Source organism: Zonotrichia albicollis, chromosome 4 (assembly GCF_047830755.1).
Source record: "Zonotrichia albicollis isolate bZonAlb1 chromosome 4, bZonAlb1.hap1, whole genome shotgun sequence".
Taxonomy (NCBI): Eukaryota; Metazoa; Chordata; class Aves; order Passeriformes; family Passerellidae; genus Zonotrichia; species Zonotrichia albicollis.
In genome coordinates, this window is record NC_133822.1 from 53,159,434 (window position 1) to 53,180,678 (window position 21,245).

General features: G+C 39.6%; 1 protein-coding gene across 1 annotated transcript in view; it reads left to right on the forward strand.

Moving 5' to 3' along the window:
• The first annotated feature begins 4,069 nt into the window (after window positions 1-4,069).
• LRIG3 (leucine rich repeats and immunoglobulin like domains 3) overlaps window positions 4,070-21,245 on the forward strand; it is a 42,530-nt gene continuing 25,354 nt past the window's right edge. The window contains exons 1-3 of the mRNA XM_074539817.1: window positions 4,070-4,516; window positions 11,596-11,667; window positions 11,939-12,013. Coding sequence (XP_074395918.1) covers window positions 4,329-4,516; window positions 11,596-11,667; window positions 11,939-12,013 — 335 coding nt within the window. The 5' untranslated portion in view covers window positions 4,070-4,328. The remainder of the gene's footprint in view (window positions 4,517-11,595; window positions 11,668-11,938; window positions 12,014-21,245) is intronic.

Sequence of the window (21,245 nt, forward strand, 5' to 3'; positions counted from 1 at the left end):
AAGTTTAGGAATAAACAGACAGGACATTAATTCTGCCACTGCTCATACAGGGCCATTTACTGACAGGAAAGTAAACAGATGGGCCATTGGTTTCTATCTCACTCTATCAGAAGTTAGGTGTGTCAGAGTGTAAGCAATATTGTTCTGCTTTGCTTCTGCTTTTTGCTGCTGAACCCTACCCAAATCACTTCATTTACCCATGAAAACAGAAAAATCTGAAATGAATACCAGACACAGATTTGGATTACAAGGTGATCCAGGAGACATGGGGAGCACAGGAGACTCCAGTACATGGGGAGACTTTTAATTCCTGAGGTGGCCTTAGTGGACAACATCATTTAAAATTTAGTAGATGTAACTGTTCATTTCTTTTGACCTTCTGGTATTAATCCTGCAGATCTAACTACACATAACTATATACAACTATATGTAATTGTCTGATGTAATGACTTGAGATTCCTTTGCAAAATGCATAAAACACCTGTAATTAGATTAACTGAACTCTTACTAATATTATGAAAGATGTTCTAATTTGAATTCAGAACAGAAAATGTATAGTACCTTATTTAGTTTTGCTGAATTTAGCAATAGGTAAATTATTTTTAATAATCTGCTAAACCCAGTTATATTTAGGGTTGACCTTTTCTGGAAGTAGATTATTTGAAAGCAGTGCCTGATTTCAGGGCATTAATGATATGCAAAAAAAATCATCATACTTACACAGCTTCTGGGTGTGTCTTTTGCCTGAAGTGAATACACATTTTAAACAACATATGTTTGAACTTGACTCTGATTTATAATCAAAGACTGAAAATGATACCATTAGAATCAAGCCATAACATTCGAAACAGTGGGTTGTATCTCACTATACAATCCCCTGTCCTCCACTACCAACTCATCCACAGGACTATGCTTGGTAGTGTTGTGGAGGAAACTAATCTTGTTTGCCAAAGAGAGAGCTTGAGAGTCTAGTTTTACAAGAATTTTTCTCTCCAGCCACGCTCCCCTCTCCTCAACATCATTGCCCCAGGCTGACCTGTATTCAGGCTGTCATGGAAAGGACGTGTCTTTGCATAACCACAAGGAAAGTCTCTTCCTTGTGCAGCTACATGGAAAACTGGATAAGGAAATTATTCCAACTCAGAATTAAAGAAAGTGTGTTTGTGTGTGTGTAGGGGGGGATGTTACTATTTTTAAGGGGTTTCAGACACATCAGTCCCCTAATCCTGGTGAATCCACCATTATGTAATGCCAATGCCAAAGAATGGTCACCAGAAGTTCCTTGGTACATGTGGATATAACAGGGTAGATGAATGGGAGACCTTTTATGTCGAAGGAAGGGGACCAGGACACCAGTTGGTTCATCACAGGCCCTTCAGGTCCGGTCTGGTCCCGGTCCCGGTCCCTCAGGTCTTTCTGGTCTAGTTTATTGAAGAAAGTATCAAACACTTATACAGCAAATAATAAGCTTATGAATATTCTGTAAGCTAAACAATCTATTGGTTAAACTATAGCATTAACTCATCTTCATACTTTAGGGATTACACTCTCTTTTCTCATGTCTCTTTCACTGTTTGTTATTATACCACAGCTAGGCCCAAGGACACTGTTATCTGTGCAGGTGTAGGACTTAGAATTAGCCATAGTTTTGTACTTTTCCATTTTCTAGCAGCTAAATTCCCAACACTTTTATTTTGATATAAGCTTACTTTTAAGCTTATCAGATATAGTCCAGCCAAACTTGTGAAGGAGTGACGTGTATTTGCTCATGCACAGTCACAGCGCACACTCAACCTAAAACCAGTGATGAAGACACTCCTGGAACTGAGGGTCACAAGAGCTTGCAGTGCTCATAGGAGGTGCTGAACCAGTCCCTGAAACTTCTGAAGAGAGCAAATCCCCCTGTGGGAAGAAAGACTTTCTGTCATGAACTCTGAAGTACACACACATATAAGTATATATAAGCATTGTAGGATTCATAATATTGATTATTTTGAGAAAAGAAGCTGCAAAGACAAATGAACTAATTTTCTGGATTGATTTACCTTGCTTAACTTAAACCAGCTTCATATATTACTAGCAGTAAATATGCATTAGGTTTTTCTAAGGACACAGTATTCCCTGTCTGCATGAGTGGTTTTCAAAATTACAAAACCAGAAGTTCCTGCCCTGTTCATCTCTTTTTTCCCCTGCTTTTGTTTCTCAGAGTCTGTCTTGCTCCACCATTCACATAAGCACTATATATATATTATTGACTGCTATGATAAATTAAGTTCATAATGCTTTGTTTCTAACTTTTCTTTTCCTTGGATGTTAAAACTGACAGCTTAATGATTCTCTTGCCACCTACTAGTGAATCACCACCCTCACCAACACTCAAGATAAGAGAAGCTCACTTTTCCCAGAGAAGCAAGGCCCTTTGCTGTGCACTCTGGGAACTATAATACAAAGCTTAGTTACTTTAAATCTATTTTAATTTTTTTAGATCCTTCAATAATTACCTGGAGCAACATAAAGATCCTTCCCTTGAATTTTTGATTACTTTGCAAAATTAGCAAGTATAGCATATCTTACCTATATCTAAATACAACATGTTCACTTTATCTTGGTGTTACAGTGTGAAACAATTGGACAGCTAGAACAAATGTTTGAACTTGAGAAAAGAAGCTTTCCCACTGACTTCCACGGAAACAGGTACGGACTAATCATGGATAGCTTCAAAAATCCAAACTGGGCACTGTCCTGCTGTCTGTTTAGAACAGCCTCGTGTTTCACAGGCTTTGTTGATCTAATGTCACCCTAATGTTTTCCAAAGGAAGACTGGAAAAGAATCTGTAATACTGACGTGCCAATGGTACCAGGTCAGTTTTCATATACTTTAAATAAAAAACAACTTATAAAGACATACTAATCAATTTCTATCCTATATTTTGTTCTTTTGCTGGTTTGCTTGCTTTTATATGCAGAAAAAAGTGTGTTCCTGCAGCATTTGTTTGTTTTCCCATGGCAATTTCCTTAAGGAACACCAATGGTCAATGGAACACAAGCTGACAAAACATTGCAGAGCTCTGCACACCCTATGCATCTGAAACAGTCATGCTGACAGTGGCACATGAATGTTTGTAGTTACTTAGGACTTGTCAGTCTTGCAAACTCATGACTTCTGGCTAAAATGTAGTTTTGTTCCTTTAACAAAAATCCCTATATCATGAGATATACATGGAAACAATAAAAACCGGGACAAATTTTCAGCCTTACAAATCTTGATACAGGAGCTGTCAAACTTCTTGAGGCTCCAAGTTCACAGTGTCTTAAGATGTCTACCATCTTTCAGGTGCACCTATGAAGGTGGGAGGGAAAGCAGTGTTCCTGAGCAATTTGATGGCAGCTGCTCCTGCAGAGTAGGAGGGCGTGAAGCCTTCAGTAATTGAATCCTTTGCAGGGTCCGCGCTTACATATGGAACTTGAACAATAGGTATTTACTTACATTACATCGATTACCTCAGACATGTGGAATCTGTACGTCCTGCCCACTTCCCTGAACCTTTGGAGCCAGGATCCTGTGGGGAACATAATGGGCTTAATTACGGTGTCTGGACTAGCCATGTAGGACCCGGAAGGCAGGAGTTAACCTCACCTCACCTTTTACATGCCAGTGACCCCAGGCTTGGCTGGGAAGCCTGGGGCCTCTAGAGTAGCTTCTGGATTACCACGATATACACTACCTGGTGTGATGACAAAGGGAAACCCCATGCGAGCACGGCCATGGTGCCCGTGCCATCACACCTCGGCCCGGGCGTGGTGGGCGACGCTCGGGGCACACAGGGCCCGCTCCCCGCTCCCGCCCGCCCATGGAGAGGCCGAGGACGGCAGCAAAATCCCACAGTAGCGCCCGCGGTGCTGCGGCGCGGAGGCCCGGGGCTGCCACCGCCAAGGCCTGGCAGCAGTGGGGCACGATGCCGGCCCACCCTAGCTCGCCATCCCACACGGCAGCCCCGCGGGGCCCGGCCGCGGCTGTCACATGGCACGGGGAGGGGGCTGCGGCGGGGCGGGCCGTGCTCGGGGCTCCCCTGGCCGCGCGGAGGCGGGCTGAGGTGGCGGAAAGTTTGCGGAGTGGCTGGCGGCGGTGGCGGCGCTGCGGTCCCCTCCCGCTTTCTTTACTTTTTTCTACACACCCGTCTCCCACCGCCTTCCCCCATCAGCGGTCGCTCCGGGGCATGAGCGGCAGCCGCCACCCGCGCTGAGAAGCAGGAGGTCGTGCCGCGCTCGGCTCTGTCAGTGGGGCGAACGCCAGGGACGGGAGCGCGGGCAGCGGCTCCGAGCCCGCCATGCTCCGCCGGCCCCGCTCGGCGCTCGCCGTCCTCCCGGTGCTGTTCCTGCTGCCGCTGCTGCTGGGCGGCCGCCCCGCCGCCGCCCGCTGCCCCGCGCCTTGCCGCTGCGCTGGGCACCTCGTCGCCTGCAGCCGCCTGGAGTCGAGCCGGCTGCCCGAGCGGCTGCCGCGGGGGGCGGTGCAGCTGTGAGTATCGGGGCGGCGGGCTCCGCGGCGGGCTGCGGGCACCGGTCTGCGTCCGTCCGCGCGCCATCTTCTGCCCCCGAGGCCGCGGACGGGCGGGCTTTGAGGGGAGCGCGGGTGTGGTGGCGGCACCGAGGTCAGCACTGGGGCTGCGGCCGAGCTGTCAGCGGGACAGCGTCCCGTGGGGCGGGCTGCGGCCCCGGACGGTGGCGGCGATAAGCGCCCGGCTGAAATGGGCCCGGGAGCGCTGCTCAGTGTCGGAGAGGGCGAGGAAAAAGTTCTGTTGACTTTCTTAGACAACGTGCAGTAATCATCGCGTTAACGCTGATCGGTGTGTTGGGAAAGCTCCTATGGGTTTTCTTCGTGCAGCTCTTCATTCCTGGGCAGTTTCGGGCGATGGTGCGGGCCCGCCTGGGCTGGTGCCACGCAGTGACCGAACCCAGGGCAGCACGAACTCAAGTTCCAGCTGAGGAAAAGTTACTTGCAGTAACAAACTTATATAGAAAAAGCATAAATTAGGTCAGCTGTATAAAAGCTTGAAAATGGCCTAGGTACTTCTCACATTTGTTTTTAATAGCTTGTCACTGAAAGATCTTCTGTATTAGTCGTATTAATTTTCTATTACATTTTCAAAGCAGATCGAGATAAGGGCTTTAAAGTAAACAGGAAGACTTTCAATTAGTTGTGGCTAATTCTGTTCAATTGCCTCGTCTGGAGGTCATGCTGCTTTACTCATGAAATGTGGATGGCTGTATTGACACCATATGGAACTGAACACAGGCATGGCTCTGGGAGTTGAATATTTCCAGGACTGGTATACGAAAGTGTGAGGGGAAAGAAACTTTTTTTTTTCTTTCTTATGTGATTGAAACATACAGATCTACTACTGCATCTGCTTTACATTCAACAACTGGTTTTGTTTTCTATTATATTTCATTCCTCTGAGTTTTTGAAGTGTTTCAGTACGCCCCCTTAAGTTTTCTGAAAAAACCTAAGGATTTTGTTTTGATATAAAGTAAGCTTTATAGTTTAATTTCTTAGTTTAGCATACGTCAATGCTGTTGAAATTCAGATGAAGTAAATAAAAAGGGGAAAATCACAGAACTTTTCATTTTTTTAGAGTTGCCTTAAAATGCCTTAAAAAGCATTTTTCATTAGCAGTAATCCAAATTTGTTTTTTCCACTTATGTTCCCGAGAGACAATAAAACACATTGCAGGGCTTTTTTTGTTAGCAGGAGGGACATTTTTCTAATTAGAATTCCCTTGGTAGTGTAAATTGCCCTTATGTAAGTTCACATTCCTTTAAAAGTGTGAGAAAATAAGTTCCGCTTGTATAAATAAGCTTTGGTCTGTTGTGAGGAACCCTGCTGTGATTACTCATTGGACAGCTGTGTCCCTTGCTTTTAAACTCACAGAGGTACATCTTTGTAGGTGTCACCAAACCATGTGGTCTGGCCGCTTTTGTGTAAATATTTCTTTTGTTTGTGACAAATGCCTTAGAAGTACCCAGCTCTTTCTTCCCCTCTTAATAAGAACAAGGAAGAGTGTGGCATTGTCTGTTACCTCCAGCTACCCCAGTACTTGGACCTGGGATTGTGCAGTTTGGTAATTAATGAGTTCAGCTTTACATACGCAAAAAAAAGGTTTGACTAGTTTGGATTATTGTTGCAACAAACTGCGCATTACAAATTGTAAAAGTCTGTTTATGAATTTTATTGCTATATGTCTGCTCCGTTTTCCATGAAACTCTATAGTGGGTATAGCCAAAGGCTAGTAGTTAATTGCAGGCTTTCCAGTCCTCTTGAGAAAACAGCAACTTTTTTTACCACCTGATTAACATACACAGGCGAGACCCCCAAGCAGGAGAGTGGGAGCTCTTCTGCCTGAGAAGGTCTAGGCCCGTGTCAGGCTTTACACCTTCCTTTGCCCATCTGTGCTCACCCATGTGGAGAGCAGGTTTTTGAAACTCCTGCTGCATACTTTCATGCCTTTTTTTGTTCACACTCGCTGCTGAAATAAGAGTTACCTCAGAATGGACAAAGAGAGGGGAAAAAATGAACCTGACTTATGTCCCCCTCTTCTTGGTGGCAGGTGTGAGTCTACTGTGTTGTATGGAAGTGTTGTATGGAAGTGTTTTCCAAAGTGGAGTGTAAACGGGCTTCAATTGCCTGCTTCACTGTGACTTTAGCTAAAAATGCCTTCTCCTATTACCTTGCCTTCATGAGAGGTAGCAGTCTGCTGAAAACTGTTAAATATTTTTAATGGCTTTGTGTACAGATAGTTTTGAAGTTGGATTTCCGCTTAATTCCAGGATGTGTATCCTGATATTGCAAGAATGTGGGGTTGTTAGAGCTGGTGGAGGCGGAAGAGTGTTGGGCATTGGCCAGAGTCCTCCATGTGTGCAAACTCCCACTGGCACTGCAGAACCCCTTGCCAGGTTCACTCAGGAATGCTACAACTGTCGGTGGGGCAGGAGGAAAAGTCTGAAAAATGGTTTTCACTTGTGTTTGTATTACATCTTTAGTATTTACATTTTATAAATCCTCTGGTTCTCTACCAGAATTGCCAGAAAAAAAGCTGTATGGTTTTCACAGCTGTTTTTCAATATTTTCCAGACTAAAGCTTGAGCATAGCAAGCTGATTTATGAGTCACTTTGGATCAGTGTCTTAAAACAGCTACAGCCTGGCTTTTTGTTTTTCAGCTCTGCTGATTTCTGCTGAATTAGCAGGTCTATAGGCCCCAGTGGGACTGATTAAGGAACTGTTGCTGGATTTGCATTTTAAAATTTGACTTGGGGCTCAGGTTTCTGAGTTCTCAAAGGAAGAAGATGATAATTGTGACTAAGTGTTGTAAATTAAGTTAGAGTCTAAAAGTTATATCTATAAAATGTGTGAAGAAGCACTTACCTTCTCCCTCCATGCATTAGGCTTCCTTTCACTTTTTAATCACACAGGCATTGATGTTCAGAGTTCTTTCAGCTAATGTTGGGACTTGTGAGTTACAAAAGATGGTCACACAAGCATAATGGAAAAAGAAAATAGTTTTTTTCATAGAACAGCTTCTTTGAGGGTAAAAACTATGGCATGCTTTCTCAGGTAGAGACAATTCTACTTAAATGTCCAGTCACTTCTATTAGAAATGTGAGCTGAACAGGTATATATGCTTACTATTGCTATAAAGACTTTCTTAATATGTATCTGATTTCTGACTTTTCAGAGTATGTTCTATCTAAAGTAAGCACAGAGGGAAGCTTCTCCCCTCTTGTAATTTGGTTTTAACATACAAAGAAAATTCAGAAATGGAAAACACATAGTACTAATGTTTGAACAATGTCAGTTCCATTTCTGTGAAGGAAAAATAGAATTTAATTTTCCAACTTTTTCTTCATACATTTTTTAAGGTATGATGAGAAATGCATTGGACTAAAATAAACTTGTAGCTTTTCAACTGGGATGATAGATTTTTATGTTTCAAAAAAAATTGTGCCAATCCAATGCTTGTAACTTTGAAGAACTTCTACAGGCTCAAGCTTCACTTAGATTATTAGTAAAAGGCAAATATTTTAACTCTTGGTTCACTTCCAATGACTCTGATTGAACTTAAAATGTAACTTGCAAGGCTTTTTTTACCAAATTTTCATGAAGTTTCCTATGCCAGTAGTACTGAAGTAATGTTTAATAAAACTTTATAATATGTATTTTATGCAATTATTGGTAGACAAGCATATATACTGTATGAAATAGGCAATTCAGTATTGTCTGGAGGGTTGGGCATTTTTTGTTGGTTTTTTGCTTTGGGATTTTTTTTTTTTTTCATCTTGTGTTTGACAACCTGGTGTAAGTAAACCAGGCATAAGAAATTTCTGTGTATGTATTTTTTAAAGTAGGTGCTACTTGGAAAATGTGAATGTATCTTTAGTGTTAAAAAACAAACACCCAAAAAAGTAGTTTGAGACCTAGTGTTAGTTACGCTCACGGTTGCCTTGATAGACTCCAGATGGATGTGAGCTTAAGCTATGAGTGAAAGTGTCTGGCTCCAGTGTGGTGATCATGCACAGCAGTGGTTGTAATTGCAGGATTTTTATAGTTTAAGGACTCTGCCAGATTTTTTTTTTTTTAACATGTTTTAACTCCAGCAGAACAAATCTACTCACGTCTGTGACTGTCTGGTGGGTCCTTTAGGCAAACTTGCCTTAAATAAACCTTTTGCAGAGTTTTTAGATGAAATGAAGAAATGCAGGTTTTTAGCACTAATGTTGAAAGCTCTTTGTTGAAATAATTACTGATTCCTAAGTCTTGTCTGAAGCGTGAACAACAGTAACATGTTAGGCACTAACAGCCATAACTTAACTGAATTTTGGCTGTTTATTTGCATAGTTCTTATAATCCCTACAGACTAAAGCCAAATATTGAATTAAGTTTAAGGGCAAAAGCTGTCTCTACTCTGTCTTTAAGGACCAAGTTCGATTGCTGTCTAGATTTTTGTAGCAGCATACTTTTTCAGTATTTACACTTAAGAATGCAGTGTGAGAATTTCAAACCTGTGCAGCTAATGCCTTCAGATCTTAAACAAAGGGATTTTTCTCCAGTGTATGGTCTGGAGATTGTTTGCACTAGATTTTTAAGTAGTAAAAGATGCAGTCCTCTAACTTTAGTGTGCTTCACGTAATATACGGGAGAACTCAAAATCATAATAGTGGAACTAAAATTAGTGGGCTTTGGGAAACATTGACACTGTATTGGTTTTCCATTGTTAAGAGGAAAGTCTGTAGGGGTTTAGACACCTGAAAGTCAAGGCACAGATATATATTAGGTGCTTGAGTCCAGAGCTGAGTCTCTGAAAACATCCCGTTTGTGGCCACCTGGAGGTGGTGGAATGTGCTTCCTTCTGAAGGTGGCTCTCCCCCAGCCCTCAGCCCCTTCTTTTGTTCTGGAAAATGCCATTCACACCTGCAGCTCTGCCCTGTGCAGTCCTGGCTTGGGAAACCCAGCACATCTCTTTTCCCTGCCTGTGGCCCTGAACCAGGCTCTCATACCACAGCTCAGCAACTCGCTGGGCATGGTCCAGTTGGCTGGCTCACAGCACACCTACAGCTGAGTACTGGTGATACCCCTCACAATACCCATGTGTGCCTGGGATTACTTTTTTTACTTAATTCTTATTATTACTGGGAGATTTTTTAATTGCCAACTGTAGAAGAGGAGCAAAAGTGATGATGAAACTGTCCCGGCAACATTGAACAAGTCAGTTGGGAGAATCTAAACCAGAGTTTTACTATCCACATGTTCTGCTAAGGAAACCTAGCCTAGGTGCCTGGCTGGGTTGCAGAATTGCACCCTGTGTCTGAGGATGGATGCCGGGATACTGGATTTCTCTGGATCTGTGGGTTTTCAGGGCTTAGTCACAGAGCAGAATGCCTAGCACAGACCCTGAACTTTGCTTTATTTAAGCCAGCTCTGGTCTGTGTGCAGCAGGGATATGCTGTTCATCAGCTTTCTTCACTTCTGGAACTTTGGATGGAGAGCAGACATGTCCATGGTGCTCAGCACAGATGACTCTGCTGAGTCATCTTACCCAGAAAAAGTGAGGAATCATGTAGTTTCTACATAGATTCAACTTGAAATGACACTTCATGCTTGTGTGGCTTGATGAGGACCCCGGGTATGGTGGATGACTCTTAAGTGCTTAATTAGCGTGGGGAATAGTATCATGGAGTGTGAGCAATTTTTTTTCAAAAAAATGGAAAAAAACACCCTTTACCTGTTACTATAGCTGCTCACTGCTGGGGTGCACTGATTCATTTTTTTATGTGTCTGCATTACAAACACTCATGAGTGAATTTAAGAACTTAGTAAAATAATGTAATTTTTGTTAGCTGGCTTGGATAAATGCAGTGTTTTAACTTGGGACAGATGCTTGCAGATGGCTGGATTGATGCTGGTGAGGTAGTGAGTCTGTAGTAGGGGAACAGAAAAGTGGGCGTTTTGGTGGATGAGTGACTGAGAAGGGGGAGGCCTTCAACAGAGCTAGTCATGGTCACAAGATGAGTTGTGGGTCTGTACTACTTGTGCAGAGGTTAAAGTGCAGGTTTGAGTTCCTGCAGTTAGCTTTTCTGTCTTTTACTTTACAGTCACTCTTACTTCTGTTATGTTTCCAAAACAGAAACATAAGGCTGAGGCTACAGCAAAAATTTCTTAGGCCTCTTGTATGATGTCAGGTGTTTGAGAGGGTAAAGATGCATGGCACTGTAAGAAAAAGTATTTCTTGTGGTCAAGAAGTGTTATATTTTTAGTACCTGGCTTGTTTTGTAACTAATGCTGCAAAGGTGTTAACAATTGTTTATAAGCTGCCTCAATATATACTGGGATCTTCAACATGGCACAAGCTAAGGGTTCAAGCTACTTCTTCAAGGGTCATTAAGTGGTGTTAATATCACTAGTATACAGACATCTTAAAACTCAGAATTAGCCCTTGCTATGTCTGTTTTCTTCTGCTATTTTTTAAGATCTCTATTGAATTTGGTTATGTGGGAATGGTGTCTGGAATTTTGTGGAAGCATGAAAATACAGTTGTGATTTATGGGTGGTCCTCATTATGTATTTGTGAGCTATGCATTGCTTTTGAGATGCATGTGAAAAGAGTGAAGTATTATGATTAACCCAAGGAATCAGATTGCAATGACTATGGTTTTTGAATTTTCCTTGTTGAAGGAACCAAGAGGTTGTTATAGCCATATTTTTTGTTGTGAGAGTATGTGGGAAAGCAGTTGTTGGTTTATCTGAGTCAAAATCTTAAGATGTTTTCCATGGGTCCTATGAACATTCCAATGAACAGTTCTATATTGTTCAGAGATACTAGGAATTCCTTTGACACTGCTAGCAGTGATCAAGGTATTTGCATTTGTATTTGTATATTTATGCCTTGTGTAAGCAAATGAGTTTCTATTCTAATTTTGCTAATTAAAAAAATCCTTTTATGTACTGGGAGACAAGTGAGAACATAATTTGGATTGAAATTGCACTGCTTTACCTGATATCGTATGGCAAAACTGACAGGGTGTTTATTTTTGTAACCTCATAGGGACTTAAGTCACAACAAATTATCTTCAATCAAGACCAGTATCTTGGATCACCTTCATAGTCTTCAGGAAGTGTAAGTTAATTTGTCTTAATTAAAAACCATACCAAAACATAAACCCCAACCAAAAATACCCAGCATGTGTTTGTGTATGCTAATTGTATAGTTGTTTCTCTAGGGATGGTTGCTTGAACAACAAAGAGTCTGGCTGTTCTGATATTTTACATTAAGTTAAACTGAAATTATTTTTTAATTTTGAGGTGACAGAGTTCAGCAGTTTAGCAAGTCCCATGTACATAGTTCTGATTAAAATTTAAGCTAACTTTCCCTTTTGTAATATTAATAGGAAGTTGAACAACAATGAACTGGAGATCATTCCAGATCTGGGACCAGTCTCAGCAAATATAACTCTGCTGTCTTTGTAAGTAAATCTTACTTTTGTCCCTGTTTAGTGGAGCTAACTCTACAGGGTTCATGGAAATATGTGTATTACAGAGATTAAAGTAAAATAATTGGAAATAGAGCAGCTTGTGGTTAGGAAGTCGATTATGTCATATTGTTTAGTAGTTCTTTAAAATGTGTATAATTGAGCTTAATCCTTGTAGTTTTTGTGCTTCCCAAATACAAAGACTGCATTAGAATTAATTTATGTTGTGGTAGTACCCAGAAGCCTCAGTCCTGTTGTGCTAGGCACTGTATGAGCATCTGTAAATGTTACACAAACTTGTACAGTGCTGTCTTTAAAACAAGACTTATACTCCATCGTTATGCATCTTGGCTGAGATCCTGATGTGTTAAATCATGGCTGAATTCCATTAATTTCACTGGACAATACAGGGAAATCCTCTTGAGATGCAGCTTCAGCACAAGTATCTAGGTCAGAAGATGTTTTGCCAACGTTGTGAAAATTTTTTTTTTGAGCCCATTTTAATGTGTGGCACTTTTTTTTTACTGCAGTTAATACATAAAGTTATGATGCATGATTGTGTCCATGTTCATTGCATTTCATGAAAGAAATGAGTAGGTTACTTGGTGCTCATGTGTAGTACGAGTATAATGTAAAAGGCATACAGAACCCATAATAAAAAAAGCTGATTTTAAAGGAAATCTTATTCCTGATGTTTTAATGATAAATTAGTTGCATTTCTTTTCTGTGAATTAGTTTCAATAAACTGTTGAAGGAAGATGTAGAAAAGTAGCTACTATTATACTGTTAGTTTAAAAAAAAAGACCTGATTTTCATGTGTGGGATTTGTGTTTTATCAGTGGGAATCTAAAGTGTATAAAGCTAATAATTTGTAGCCCTCTGGTCAAATCCTGTCCTTGAATACAAATTGCAAGTTACCTTTCTTGAAGAATCCTGAAGGGTTAAAACAATACAATAAACTTTGGAAAGCTGTTCAGTTAATTAAATTGATCACTATTCAATTGCTTACATCTGGTGATTTATAGGGGTTTGTTTTTACTCTAGGCCTAGGTCAGCCAAGTCAGCTGGTGCAGCCGCTGTGTCTGGGCTGCTCTGTTTGAATAAGAACTAAGTGACATTTGATACTGATGTGGTTTCTTACAGATCAGAATCAGAAAAGAATGAAAGAAAAAGCAGATGGTGTCTGACAAATAACTGTTGAATTTAAGTACTTATTTTATTTTGTAGTAGCTTTGGCATTACTTTTACACTGGCATAGCATTCTGTAGTTCAAGCATCTAATTGATCTAAAAATTTTATTTCTTTTATTTATATATATATATATATATATATATATATATATATATATATATATATATATATATATTTACCACCTTGCTAAAGTCCTTTTTACCACAAGGCTAGAAATATTAGCATAATAAAGTGATTTATATAGTCTTGCTTTTTTTTTGGAATTCTTAGCATTTCTCCTTTTCATGGAAACTCAACAATTCTTGTTTAGAGGAAGCTAAAATCATTCCTTTGCAGCTGTGCAAAAATTTTGGCATTCCTTTGAGAGAATAAATAATTTTCAGTCACTGTTGAATTGTTTGTTCCATATCCTTATGTCCCTGGCTTGGGCCATTTACTCAGGAAGTCAAACATGGAAAAATCTTTGCTATACACTGTATATGCTAACACTTGAAAGAAAAATAAGTACTTTCTAAAAGCTTTTATCACACTACTAATGCAGTTAAAGTTGCTCTGGTTGGGTGTTAGCTGATTTTCATTCTAATTCTGTGTGTGAATAAGGAGATTACTGAATGTAACTGGGCTACACTTAAGATTTAGTACCTATTCTACAACTACAGCAGAGATTCCTGGAGTTTAGTATGGCAGAAATAATTAATGTTTTGTGTTAACTTACAAATTCCAATCTACAGTAGTTGAGATAATTGTTTGTTCTGTATCAAAACAGATGAACATAGAACATACAATTAAATTGTGTTGTATTGTATTGTCCAAAAATAATTCATCTTGTCTCTTTTACATGGCTTTTCTTTAAAACCTAGATATAATCATAGAATCGTTTTAAGTTGAAAAAGACCTTTATGATCAAGTCCAACCATTAACTCAGCACTGTCAAGGCCACCACTAAACCATGTCTGTAAAAGCCATATATGCACATCTTGTAAATACTTCCAGAGATGGTGGCTTAATCCCTTTCCCTTTGCAGCCTGTTCCAATGCCTCACCACCTTTACCATGATGAAATTTTAGAGACCAGTAAGGTCTCTCCTGAGCCTCCTGTTCTTACTGGTTGGATATTATTTATGTAAAGATACTAAATTTAATTTCATAGAAAATAGTATAAATAAAGAGAAATAAGCATAGAACTGCTTGGCATAAAAAATATATAAGGTATTGTGATAGCATAAATGGACAAATAATCTAATGATACTTGGTTTTTTAGATGTGAAAAAATATGTGCATTTGGTTTTTCTGTGGTGGATGTTTTTTGAAGGGAACTGATTTAATGTGTCTTAAGTCATGTGAAGAGAACACATATAGAACAATTAGAATATAAGTTTTAGAATCACTCTTTAGAGAACATCTGATGACCTTCTCCAGGATTTTAAACTTCTATAAGAAAGGAGGTTGTGAAGCCTTTCCAAAGCAAACCACTGTTTCCATGTTGAGTCTTTGTTCTGGCTTTCAAATGATAGCAGAAAAGAGAGTGATAGTCTTCTAGCTTTGATTCCACTTCTTATGAGATACATATAAGTTGGTTCATTACTATCACTTGACAAACCCAGCTGGTTTTTTTCCAAGGAATGCTGTGGAAGCAATACCCTCTTTTCTTGTCAATATCTGCATTGTTGAAGGAACTCTATTATAATATTTTTTTCTTTAACTTGTGAAAAATTCTCACTGAACTGGGGAGCCTTCGACGCTTACCTGTTCTGAAGGAATTTTCTTGCCCTGCAGAGGAAATTACACTGCTGGTATGTCTCCACAGTAGTGCAGGTATCCCCACACAGCCATGTATGTCTGAATTCTTTGAAGGATATAAACAAGCAGGGGTGGATTATCATGTTAGTCCAGTTTCCATTTCTGGAGCTACCTCATTTCTAGCTATCTAGTTGATATTTTATCTAAATGAGATATTTACGTACTAATGAATTATTCAGGATAAACATACCCAGAGCAGGAGATGATCCCAGTCTGTCTGTAACATGAAACAGCAGTGCTAACGTTTTGTTTTTACCAATGCCAGGTGAGGGTTGAGCATCTTGGGAATTCAGTATCAGGCAGGCGTGCCCCCTCACCACCACCCTGGGAGATGTGTCAGTGTGAAGGAGTGAGTATACAAGGATATTCAGGCACACTCTCATTACGTGGCTGGAGATGTATCTGTGATTTTATTCATGTGATGATTCTATTCTTGTTAGAGCTTGTGAGCCTCCTGGGAATCTGGATACTACTGTGACCTATGTGGGTGGTAGTTTGGGGTATATCTGGTCAGGGGGCCTAGGTCAGGTCTCTGAAAATTAAATTGCAGGGTGTTCTTTTTGCACAGCCACCAAGCCCTTTTATGTACCTTCTATAAGAGAAGGCATGAAGAGAGCAGTATATGGAGGCAGGGAATTTCGGGTATTTGCCAGAGATTGTCAGCACAATAGCTCTAGCCAGGAGCTCAGGTCCCACATGTGCTGGCAACTCTCTTGAGGAGAGTATTGGATTTAACAGCTGCTTAAAACAGGTATATAATGTGCAGGCGGTACACCTAGTAGTGTATTTATCTATCCCTCAAAGTAAAATATGTTAGAAGTTTTCTAGTTTGCATTCCTGAAGTAAATGTAAAAACAGTTTAATTAATGTAGAACTGCTTCAAATTTTTGTAGTAGAGAATTATTCATTTCTTGGAGAAAAAACAGTTTACTTTTTACTGCTCCAAGATAGGTGGATTGCTTTTGTATCAGGTACAAAATTGGGCACTAATGCCCTCATTCCAGGAGAACAAGTGGAAGTTCTGAGTATTGTTTCCATTCCTATGACATTGCTTATCCCAGATGTACCCATTCTGTCCTTTTTATCCTAAAAATCTGCCTGAACCAGTGGTCTTGAGACATGAGAAGAAAACTAAATACTGCCTTTCAGGTCTATTGTAGTTGTAGTTGTAGTTTTCGACCTAGGGGAAAAATCCAGAAACAGATTGAAACCAAATGGTGTAAGTACAATAGCCTTGTCTAGAAGTCCTGTTTGTTGTTTTACCTACCAGCTACTATTTGCATAGGGGTTTTACTTAAAAATTCTTCTGAAAATGTTAACTACTTCTGATGTTACCAGTACTTTGTAAGGAAGAGACTGATTTGCAAATTCAGCAATGTTAGGTAAGATTTTGTATAAGGATATACAGTTTAAATAAGAAACCCATGCTACTTTTACTTGCAGAATTTGAAAAAATACGTATTTGTATACACTGTCCAACATCATCAGTACACTGTATCCTTCAGTACTGTGAAGTATGGAAGGTAGCAGTGACTATGAAGAGACAGAAAAGCTTGGAGTATTGAAGTATCCTGTCTCTCCAACTAGAATTTATTGTTCTTACCAAAACATGTGTGTAGAACTAGTATTAAAGCCCCCGTGTTTCTTATTACCCACATCCAGAATATGTTCCATAGTAATGCGCTTGTAATCAGTAGGAACTATAAGAGCTGTACATGCCCAAGTCTTTCGTGCATATAGTGAAATTCTAACATTAGACTAGTTTTCAAGAATGGAGTGTTTTAAATAGCCATGTAATTTTGCATTTTATTGAATAGGAGACAGTTTATTTAAAGGCACTAGAGCATATGGTGTCGGTGATTCAAGTTGTTAGATTGGAAGGACTGATCATGTTAGTCTAGAACACAAATATTTGGTTGTAGTAAAGTCAGAGAGGAACATGTGGAAGTTAAAGGGTGCATGAATGATTCACAGTTCAGGAATGTTTTTCAAGTCTTACAGTAATGTGTGTTTTATATTAGGTTCCTGCTTCACTACTCTTTTAGAATGTGAAATCTTCTGTTTATGAGAGACATAACAAAAATGTGACATGGTAGAGATTTTTCTATGCTGTGCTGGGGGAATCCTCCAACTCTATGTGTACAGGAAGCCTTTAAGGCAGGGACTGTTGGACTGTTCACTTTTGAGTTCTGAGATACTTAAACGTGCTGCCAAAACTGAGGCAGTTTTTTTGAAATGTGGCCATGTGTTTGTTAGACAATGAACAGAATCCACAAGCCAGTTCTCTGAAGGTTTTGTATAGCCTTTAGTTTGTAAATGTCTTTCTGTCAATATGTGCTGAATTTAAATTTACTGTCTTTGAAGATGTGTGTTGTCCTGGATGCTTAAAATGGTAAATGAACAAAAAGTACTAACAGGAAAGTTCAGGAGATAAAACAGGACAAACAAACTGTAAAGTAGCCAGTCCTAGGTGACTGCACAGGTCACAAGTTTTCATAGTAAGAAAAACTATTGCAGCTTTAAATTTAGCTTTCTAATCAGCCACTACAAAATTAGCCTGATGACTTATCTTACTTTATGCACAAACATAGTTACGGAAGAAAAGTGGCAGTTAATCCCTTCTACTATTGTGAAGGGATTTTTTTTTTTTTTTTTTTTTTTTTTTTTTTTAGTATTGTGTGTCTCTTTCTGTTTAAAATGTAGAAGAGTGCATTTATGTATGTGATTTGATAATGGACATCCCAGATCAGGCTTCAGAGAGTTAAGATATTAAGAAATTAAGATATTAAGAAATAAAATTCAACTAATTGAAGCAAACACTCAAAGTAAATCATGCATTTGTCCCATCTGACAGTTTAGAATTAAGAGTGATAGTTTGCACTTTGTGGCAGTAACTTAAACCCTTGTGAAAGGCCTTCAGTAAAGACAGAAGGATAGGTATGAGAAGTTTGCCTCTGTGTTATCTCACAGTGGTCTGGGAGTGAAAGCTGTGTGTAAAATCCAGGAGAGCACTGTCTCAGGAGGCAGTTAGAAAGCTGCAGTCGCAAGAAAGATGTTTAGATGAAACTCCTGAAAATGAAAGCTTACATTCACTAGGAGCCTTTCACCTCTATGCTTGCCAGAGAAAGTGGTATTGTTTGTTTATAAAGCTAGCAAACTAAACTGGAGTCTGGATCCCAGTATGAAGAAAACATTGGTCAAATATTTTACATCCTTGTCATCTCTTCAGCTACCACTTTATTATGGGAAGGATTAAGATTTGGATGCTGCCTGGAAGAGTTTGTTTTGAAGAAGGATTGAAAGAAGGGATAGAGGAATGCCATACTGGGCTTCAGCCATAAGGCTGCTTGGAGAATGTCCCAAAACTGAGAGTGGTGGTAAACCATGTGTGACTTGGTCTGAAGTTGTGAGCAAAAAGCTAGAGCGAGGAACTTACTGGAATTAGTTCTTGCAGTCTTTGACATTTGGTGTGGAGACTTAAGAGGAAGTAAATGAAAGAATTTGAAAAGAAACCTGACTTACTCAGGCTTACAGACATGGAAACTCAATTTTTATGACAGCAATTTTGGCTGAATGATGGGAAAGAGAAGTACATAGAAACCCATAGTTTGTTGTAGCAAAAATTGTGTGAGTGAGAGCCTAGATTAATGCTTTTGCAATGAGAATGGAAAAGAATGCAAATTTTATGAGCTATTTGCAGTGGATAAATCTGTCATGATTTTCTGATCAGAGTAGTAAAGGAAAAGGTAAATTAAAAAGAATCATAATGGACTACAAAAATAGAGAACACTGTTCTGATATGACAGTATGGAAGTGTCAGGAATTTTACAGAGGAGAGGGGCTTACGGAAAATGGAAGAAGTGAGAATGAAATTGAGAGGTCAGGCATAAGTTTGGATTTTAGAGAATTGGTGGTGGTGATTGCAATAGAGCTGTGAAATCACTTGTGCCTTGAGTGAAAGAAAAGTGGATGGGAGACCATTGCTCACCTTGAATGATTCAAGTTAGGGGTACGCCTAGGGGAGTGTGCAGTCCAATCTGCGTAGACTTTGGTCTTCACCCTCTAAAAGGGAGGATTGCTCTGTAATGATAAAAAATAGGTGTTTTTACTTAGGAGCTCTGTACATTAGATTAGAAAGATGAGGTATAATACTCTAGGGAACTATACTGATTTTATCTAGATCATATTTAAAGTTTTCCAAGATTTTAGCTTTAACTAACTGTCACACAGTTCACCAAGTCTGCAGTGGGCTATTCCTGTTGTCAGCTTTTGCCAAAGTAGCTATGCTTGAATTGCTTTTGTTTCAGTTGTTAAAATAAAGGGATGAACTTACACATTCACTTGCCTATCACATGCTAGGTAACTTGTGATTATTTTGGAAAAGCCAGAAAACTAAATTGGAAACAGACATCCGGGTATTAAGATGGGAGTTTGGAAGAAAAACTTAATTAGTTGCATATTGGTACTATGACTGGAATCAGAAGAGAATTGTTATGGAAGTATCATGTGTTTGAAAGTTTGGATTTGTCTCTTCTTTTTGATGAGGAAAACGTATTTGATCACTGTTTCAGCCTGCATCTTTTCCCCTTTCCCCAGTTTATGTTTGATTTGAGAACCAATAAACCTTTGGTTTCAAGTTTTGGACAGGGTATCAGTATCCTACAGAGTTCTGAGTTTTCATTTTCTGTTAGGCCTGTGTAATATAAAAACACGAAATAGAAAAACAGAGTCTTTCTGACATCTGGCTTGAAAGAGAAATGAGAGGCACGGATAATGAAATGGAGACCTTCAAAAGAAGGAACTGCTTGCCACAAGGAAGGCAAGAAGCTCATGTGTGAGAGAGGTATCAGACTTGTAAACTTACCAGTGGAACTGGAAGTGAGCCAGAATCTAGGCTCCATTTCTGCTGATTTTGTCTTGGAGAAAAACAGTTTCACTTGCAATACTTCTGTGACTAACACTTACAAATATTAAAAAAAAAAAACCAACAACCCAGACTTTCTTAATTCAGTCCAGTTGGGTGTCTTAATTGTGAGAAGAGCATGTAGTCCCATTCATATCAGAGGCTGCTTTTTTGGTAAGGGTAGTGTTCAGCTTAAAAATTCAGTGTTTTAATAATGTAATTGTTCATTACAATGTTGCTCAGTATTCAAATGAGTAGAAATTGAAGAAAAAAGAACATTTTTGCTCTTCCTGAAGTAGTAGTTACTCAGGCTCTTCTAATAAGAGTTCCTTAAAGTTGTCCAGTCTTATCCTAAAAGCCATAAGGTATGTGTCTTCCAGCACTTCCAATTACAGTCTTGATTCTTTGTATTTAATATAATTTGTTTTTTCCTTTTGCTTCAGTTTTCTTCCACACAGTGTGTTTACATCATTGCTCCCAAAGGAATTTGGGAGGGGAGGAGGGGGACTGCAAGGAAGAATATGCCAGACATATGAATATGATGTCAGCTAGTGGATGAAGGGAAGAGCAGGTGAAAAACCCAGAAAAATTTAAAAGGAGGCTGTGAGTTGTAGTGGCATGCGGTGGAGACCACTCAGGACATGCTCAGATGTGGACAGTAATGTTGGTTTTGTAAGGACTCTGATATGGCTGCCTCCAAAAGCTCTACTCTAGTCAGACCATGCATCTATGAAATGCCATGTCTTGGCCTCAGCACTGGTCAGAAAGATGCATCCAGTCCTAGCAGAAGACACTTTTTTTTCCTCTTTACTCTTGTTTTCCAATAGGGGATTCCACTATGGTTTGTCTTTTTGTAATTCAGATTATTCTGCTTCTCAAGGTTTAGTTGAAGGACAGGAGATACTGTATTGGTCCAGTTATACACATATGTTAAGACAGTTATTTGTTATGCAGAACAGGTTGCATGGACTCTTCTCCAAAATTGTCTTTGTTGTTCTTGTTCTTTACTAGCTTGCTTCACCTCCAGGCTCCTACACATACTCTTTGCCTGTATAGTAGGGTGAGATCCAGCAAAGAAGTTTTCAAAACACTGCAGATCAGGATACAGCTGGAAGAAAAAGTTATACTGGAAGTGCAGGAGTGGTTTTTTGTGCTGAGATTTCAAAGAGAAACAAAAGATGAGACTTCAGGTCCTAATCTGTTCCTGCCTTGGATTTTCCATGTTACAGTGTGCACAATGAGTTATAACTCATCAGGACCATGAAGCTTAGGTGGATATTTTTCTTAGGTAGAAAACATTTCCTACTGACAATCTTAATCAAGAGACAGTATG